This window comes from Cryptomeria japonica, chromosome 7 (genome assembly GCF_030272615.1).
Source record: "Cryptomeria japonica chromosome 7, Sugi_1.0, whole genome shotgun sequence".
Taxonomy (NCBI): domain Eukaryota; kingdom Viridiplantae; phylum Streptophyta; class Pinopsida; order Cupressales; family Cupressaceae; genus Cryptomeria; species Cryptomeria japonica.
In genome coordinates, this window is record NC_081411.1 from 164,314,467 (window position 1) to 164,322,384 (window position 7,918).

The 7,918-nt window shown below is 36.4% G+C and overlaps 1 protein-coding gene across 1 annotated transcript; it reads left to right on the forward strand.

Annotated features, from left to right (window-relative positions):
* The first annotated feature begins 5,302 nt into the window (after positions 1-5,302).
* Positions 5,303-6,963, forward strand: LOC131078249 (putative UPF0481 protein At3g02645). Its single transcript, XM_058015906.2, has one exon. It carries the CDS (start codon positions 5,524-5,526, stop codon positions 6,853-6,855), a length of 1,332 nt encoding a protein of 443 aa, XP_057871889.2. The 5' UTR covers positions 5,303-5,523; the 3' UTR covers positions 6,856-6,963.
* The last annotated feature ends 955 nt before the right edge of the window (positions 6,964-7,918 follow it).

Here is a 7,918-nt window from a genome sequence, read left to right on the forward strand (position 1 = left end):
TCATGGACAAGCAAAGCATTTTACTAAGTTGGATTTAAAGAGTGGATATCACCAGATCCGGATTAAAGAAGGGGATGAATGGAAAACAACTTTTAAGACTACAGAGGGTTTATATGAGTGGTTAGCTATGTCATTTAGGATTACTAACGCCCCTAGCACCTTCGTGAGACCGATGAATGAAGTGTTGAAGGACTACAGGGGTATATTTGTAGTGGTATACTTGGATGATATTATCATATTTAGTAAAACAGAGGAAGAACATCTTGAACACTTGCAGATTGTATTAAGGAAACTGCATGAGGAACAACAGGCAATCAAGCTTGAAAAATGTAAATTCATGAAGCACAAACTCATTTACCTGGGTTTTGTAGTGTCACAAGGAACTTTGAAAATGGATCCTAGCAAGGTGGAAGCAATAAAGAGTTGGCCTACACCAAAAATTGCTACTGAGGTAAGAAGTTTCCATGGGCTTGCCCAATTTTATAGAAAGTTCATTTGAGGTTTTGGTGAAATTTGTGCTTCTGTTCTTGATACAATTAAGGGTGGGTTGAAAACTAAGCTTAGGTGGACTAAAGAAGTCGACCAAGGGTTTGAATTGCTCAAGAAGTGGATAGCTATCCAACCCATCCTAGTTATACGAAGCTTTGATAAGTTGTTTACCCTAGAATGTGATGTATTCATATAGCAGTAGGAGCTATTTTGAACCAAGCGGGAAGACTAGTAGCATTCTATAGTGAGAAAATGTATGAAGCCAAGCAGAAATACTCATCCTATGACTTAGAATTTTATGCCTTAGTACAAGCTCTTAGGAAGTGGAGGCACTATCTTTTGCCCAAAGAATTTGTAGTGTTTATAGATAACCAAGGCTTGAGTTTTATCAATTCTCAAGAAAAGTTGAGCAATAGACACATCAAATGGATAGAATATTTGCAAGCATACACTTTCACTATCAAGCACAAAAAGGGACAGTTGAACAAGGTAGCAGATGTCTTAAGCAAAAGACTTCTTATTGTCCAAGAAGTGACTTTGCAAAGCATAGGTGTGGAGAGTTTCAAGGAACTTTACAAGGAAGATGAATATTTTTCTGAGGTATACAAGGTATGCAGCAAGTTTAATAATCATTTCAATAGCCAGTATGTAGATTATACATTGCAGAGTGGTCTTTTATTTAAAGGATGCTAGTTTGTGTGCCAAGGGGATCTATGAGGGAAAATATCATACAGGAAAAACATAATGGAAGTCTTAGTGGACATTTTGGTCTGAATAAGACACTTGAGTTGGTGTAAATATTTTATTATTGGCCAAAAATGTAAAAGGATGTCAGGAAGTATGTTGAGAATTGTATTGTGTGTCAGAGAGCCAAGGGTACCAGTTCAAATGCTGGACTATACCAGCCTTTACCAATTCCTAAAAGACCATGGGAGTGCATCAGTATGGATTTCATTGTGGGATTACCATAAACCAAGGCTAGCCTGGATAGTATTTTTGTCATTGTTGACCAGTTTAGTAAAATGAGTCATTTTGTTCCATGTAAGGCTACACATGATGTTAGTTATATTGCACATTTATTTTTCAAAGAGGTGGTCAGAATTTATGGGTTCCCTCTCAGTATAGTTTCAGACAAGGATGTGAAGTTCATGGAACACTTTTGGAAAACTCTATGGACAAGACTAGGCACTAATCTTTCTTTTAGTTCTGCTTATCATCGGTAGATAGATGGTCAAATTAAGGTCATTAACCGAGTATTGGGTAATCTTTTGAGATGCTTGATGAAAGAATATGGATAAATGTGGGATCAAGTGCTACCACAGGCAAAATTCTCCTATAATGACAGCATCAACAAAACTACAAGTAAGAGTCCTTTTGAGATTGTTTATGGACTCCACCCACACAGTGTTTGTGTACTTCAAGATTTAGGAAGCTTGGAAGGAAGAAGTGGACATGAAGAGGATTTCACTCAGTCTATGAAAGAGGTGCATGAACAAGTGTAGAAAACATTGATTGATGCTATGCAGAGGATTAAGGCTAAAGTTGATGAAAGGAGAAAGGACATTCAGTTTGCAGTTGGTGATATGGTCATGGTACACCTAAACAAGGCAAGATTGTAGAAGGGAGTACCTAGTAAGCTTCAGATGAGGAGGATAGCTCCTTGCAAGACTTTGGCTAAGTATGGCTCAAATGCCTATAAGGTGGACTTACCTGTAGATTTGGCATTATCCCTTGTGTTTAATGTCCAAGATTTGGTTCAGTTTAAGGGTCCCATAGCAATGACAGATGGAATGAATCTAGAAGGGGAGACTACTCTTAGTGATATTCCAGTACCACCAGTTTCTAAACCACAGGCGGAGCAGATTTTAGATTCCAGGGTGAAGTGGCAAACAAGACATGGTGTGTAAATGGAACACTTAGTTAAGTGGTGACACTTACCTGAAGCTAAAGCCACTTGGGTTGCAGAATCCGATTTCAACTACCTGGGCATAGATGTTGCCTTACCATCCCAAGGGGGACTTTATTTTTTGTGTGGGGAGTATGGTGTAGGAGCACCTAAGGGTCAGCAAATACCCTTTGAAATTTTGGCAATTTTGGCATAAGGACTAGTTCTAGTCCATTTGGTTGTTTGTAGAAAGCTTGGAGTTCATTTTGTCTTCTTTTTGTAAAATTTCATATTTTGGCAAGACTTACACCGATGAGACTGCCAGCAAGTGGAGCATGACTATTGGGTAACGGAACAACCAGTTTTACCCTTCCCTGATGCCTGATGAGTACACACTATGACAAAAGTAGAGCCATCGAGTATCGGTGGGAGTATTTTCTACCTACCCCGATCACCCAATGAAGTCGAGTGAGTCAAAGAGGAGCTATCGATTATCGGAGGTAGTTGTTTCTACCCACCCCGATAACCCAATAGGAAAGCTTATGGTTTGGAGCGCACCATTGGCTATCGGTATAGCATGGTAGCAGCTACGTCAATAACCAGATGGGAAGGAAGGCCATTTGGAGCCCGCACTCGACTATTGGCATAACAATGTTTGGAGCTATACCCACAACCCAATAAGGTATCTTTTTGTTGGGAGTGCACCATTGGCCATCGGCAAGAATGTCTAGTTGGTAACCTGATGACCCGATGGAACCCAATGTGGATGTGCGCAATGTGTGAAATATCATCGGACATTGGAGTAAGTGTTTTGAGGCTACTCTGATTACTCGATAGGGAAAACAAGTGAGTTGTAAATCACCATCGGATGTCAGGATAAGAATTGTGGTGCTAACTCGATGACCCAAGGGAGTTTACCATAGAAAACCAATTGTGTCAAGTGTGCATCTTGTCCGTTCAGGGATGATTCATGACATGTCTAGAGGATATATAAGACCCAATGGGAATTCTGTAATAGGTTGGATTCGAATTGTCGGAAGTGTTCCACAAGGAGAGATTTGTTTTGTGAATAACAGTTTGGGAGATCATTTTTTGGTTTCATTTTTGTTGCTAACATGGCTTAAATCTTCAAGTGATAATGCAAATATTCTAGATGTTTATTTTCTATATTTTGTGAGTTTCAATTCTGTGTTCGTGCCAAGCTCAACTTTGTAAATAGGGTTGTTATTTTTTATTTTTTTTTCTGTTTTTCTGTTGGTGACAAGTAGTTGCAAATATGGCTTTGTCTTGAGACTCCATCATGGGATCCACATGACCATTGGAGGCTGTTAAGAAGAGCCAGTCATGTATAATAGACTTCCATTTGTATATGACCAGAGAATGGCATCGCTCGTTTCAGCAGACTAACCCTAGGGAAGCTTGATGATAGCCTAGCTAGGTATCAGTGACCAAGAGGAAATCATTTGCAGGGTAGAGTGGAATCTCGGTTATTAGCCTTAGATTAGGGGAAGATGGGATTGAAGGGAGAGAAGATCCTAGTATGAGGAGAAAACAATTTGGGAGAAGTTGTAGGATTAATTAATGGTAGAGCAACCTTGCAAGGTGTTTGATGAGTTGATGGATTTACGAAAGTGAATTCATGAGAACAGAGGAACAAACCTTGGTAGTGAGGACCTAGAGTGGATTAGGAGAATAGAAAAGAGCATTCCTGGACTAGGCTAGGAGAAAGGGCCTTGGAGTGAGTCAAGCTGACTCAAGCAACTAGGATCCTCCCTATCAATGGGTCATTGAGACCCTGCTCCTCAAGGGTTTTTGAAGATAAATATTGATGGTTCTTCTAGGGGGAATTCCTGGTCATGTTGGTATTGGTGGTGTTGGGCATGATACTTTTTACTTTCTCCAGTTCATCTTTTCCATTTATAAAGATTTTTATACAAATAATTACATGGCCATTCTTTATATCACATGGAGAGGTTGTGTTCTTGGCTGGAAACTAATTAGATCTATTAATCTAATTCACAAGTGGTGGTGACTCTCTTGAATGAGCAGTGGTTTGATGATGTTAATTGCCACTTAGCTCTAGTTATTCAACAAATTTTAAGATTGTGTAGTTCTTTGGAATTTGTTAGTTTTATTCATATTCATAGAGAGTGGAATGGAGTAGCAGACTGCCTTGTCAAATGGGCTTTTGATCGAAGGGAAGGTTAGAATATTGTGGATAGGAGACAATTATCTTTTGAATTGTCTCAAATGTTGTAACAGTTAGTTGCTAAAAATAGAGTTGTTTAATGTTTTGTTCTTTGCTTTGCTTCTAACCATTTTCTCTGTATTCTCTTTGTGTTTTATAAACTTTTACCCCTCTTTTAATTTAAATGAGTCTAAATTACAATTAAATAAAACTTTTGTTATTTGTTTTCTTTTACTTATACATTTACTATTACATAAAAACCAACTCAATTAAAAAAGAACCTAAAATGTGAAAAAAAATTAAAAATATAAATTTTTAGCATTACAATCACATAATCGAATGATAGATTTAAAAATCTTGTAGATTGAATGTGATTTAATAAAGAAACTTACGATCATCATAGTAGGTTAAATTTGTTGTTTTGTTGGAACTATATATTTTACAGCCTCAATCTTAAACATTGACGTAAGATGCTATTCACCTCGGTAAATATAGACGGACGTTTCATTCAAATGTTTAGAAGCAGAGGAAGGCATGCTTTGAGAAAAGCCAAAACATTGAATATGATCAATGATGATAGTTTGCCGTCCATATTTTCTGTTTGTTTTTTCTTTTCTCTGAATGTTATTTCTTTGAAGGGATATACTTGAGTCTAAGTCTGAAGGATGTCTTTTTGTTTTCCTCTCTTACACAGGCTTGCTATGTTCTTTGCACAGATCTACTGAACCCCTTTGTAAGAACACTCGTGTCAAACAAAGGCAGAGAAGATATGGCTCAATTAGACAGCCGTAGTTCTATAATCAAAGGTAAATAGATTTATATAGGTGAATCGAGTTGTGGAGGCCAATGGCAAAGCGATACTTCAGGTATACCCGTCCAAGCAAATCACATATTCGATCCTTCATGTAATACCTGGCAAGTGGGTGGGAGGGTGTGCATTTTTAGGGTGCCTAACCCCATAATGGTTGGGAATCGGGAAGCTTATCTTCCTTCCACTGTATCGTTGGGACCTTACCACCATAATTCCAACGATATAGTATCTACAATGAACCAACATAAACAAGAAGCAGTTCGCAGAATGGTGTCAAGGATCAAGAGAGATGGGGCTTTCCTGATGAAAAGGATACAAAACATGGAGAGAGATATCAGAGAGTGCTATGAAGAAAAAATAAACTGCGATGGAGAAACATTATGCTGCATGATGGTATATGACGCATGCTTTATTCTTGAATTCTTTAGATGTGCGAGTAGAACAAAAGATGAGAATCCCCAAGGTTGGTTTAGCCTTGTTTTTCAAAATAAGGATTTCAAGAACTGTATGCATAGTGTTATATTAAGTGACATTATGAAGCTGGAAAATCAGATTCCTCTCAGTGTTCTCATCGAAATACTCCGATTGGAATTTGATCATCCAGAACCAGAGTTAGCTGCAATGTTGAGTAACTCTGAACTGTTTAAAGGATTTCCTTTCAATGCGTCATTATCAGATGAGGATGTTAATGATGTTGTTAAATCAAAACTCAAAGATGATGGTGTAAAATCAAAGCTCAAGGAATATATTGAGAAATATCCATGTCATCATCTATTAGATCTGTTAACACCTGAAAGCTCAGAATCGTATATTGCTTGTAGACTTGGTTATGTGCAAATAGCTTGTTCTCCCAATCGTAGTAACTTTACCTCAGATGCTGCTGAATCTCTCGTTGATAAAAGGTATTCCCCATGTGCGGAAGAATTGCAGAACGCTGGTATTATATTCAAAGTAGGCCAAGTCAGATTTAGAAGGAGAAAGTTGGTAAACAGTAAGCTTTCACTTCCTCAAATCACAGTGAATTACATGACAGAAACATTGTTGCGGAACCTCATGGCTTATGAAGAGTGTCAAAGGTGCTCATGGAATCCAGAACCGACAGTAATTTCATATTATATACGTCTCTTAGATAATTTAATCAACTCAGATAAAGATGTTTCTGCCCTTCGAGATTCTAAAGTCATTAAGAGCCTCCTCGGGAGTGATCAAGATATAGTTAGCATATTCAACCATCTTCAGATTGGTATCACAGTTGATCCCCTGGTTCGTCGTACAACTCCAACGATCAACGGGCGCGAACCAATTCATGAATATGAAATCATAAAGATAGAACTGAAAGAGCATTACGATACTAAATGGAACGTGTGGTTAGCCCAGTTTATGAAAGAGTATTGTTCAAATCCATGGTATGCTATCTCTCTTTTGGCGGCGACAGGTCTTTTGTTTATGACCCTGATTCAAACTGTATATACGATGAAATAGAGCAGGTTTATTATCTCTCAATACTATTTATTATTAGGTACATGTGATCCTGAATAATGACTTGATATGTGTTAAACTCGTAATAATCACTCTATATTTGATATTACATATTTTATGAGCTAATATTTTTTAAACCCATAGGAATCATGAATTGATCCTGAAAACTTCTGAAAACTTCAGTACATAGATAATAATATGGGAATGGTTTCGCTCTGGATAGGTTTGTCTTTACCCTTTTAGGCCCATGGCGTTTTTCTATTATTTAGTGTCTGAGTTTTAGTCTTTTAAATCTCTGTTAATACGAATTGTATAATGTTGTTTATTTGTTTTATTACCAAATGAATAAACAATTGTTTATTTATATGTTATGATGTTTATGTCGTTTAGATGTTATAATCAGAATTTATATTAGACAATAGCATATTTAGATTAAATAATTATATATATTGAGATCATCTTTATTTATTTTTGAGTTATTATTCTAGAATTTGTAGTACATCTTTATTATAAATAGAATATTTTAGTCGTTATTGGTGGTAATTTATTTATTTTTGAGTTATTATTCTAGAATTTGTAGTGCATCTTTATTATAAATAGAATATTTTAGTTGTTATTGGTGTGGCAATAATTTCTAATTTAGTATTCTTATTTTGTTAGATTGATATTTTTTTTTAGTTTGGAAATATTGAGGTTATAGTAATGCTGAAATTAAAAGATTTATATTATTATTTTTTTTAATTAGTATTTGTTTTCATGAAATATCATAATATAATAATCTATTGACAAATAGTATATTCTTGTGATAGGTTTGACTCATGCTTTTAATCTTCATCCATCTATAGATTTAGTCTATTTGGGCTAAAGTCAATATATTCATCATGTATGTTGGAAGTTGAAGTCCAATTGACTCCTTCCCTATTTGCCGCCAAAACTCTTGGCTATTCATATTCTTCCTGGAAGCTCTTTAAGAGATAATTGTAATTCATTTTCTGAAGTTGATTGCTAGAGCTGATTGCAGCCATGTAGATGTAAACCAGATTGGTGAATAATATAGTGATTCCCT

Bases quoted from the DNA above. Each gene is read 5' to 3' on its own strand.
- LOC131078249 (XM_058015906.2), top strand. From the start codon at position 5,524: ATGGTTGGGAATCGGGAAGCTTATCTTCCTTCCACTGTATCGTTGGGA.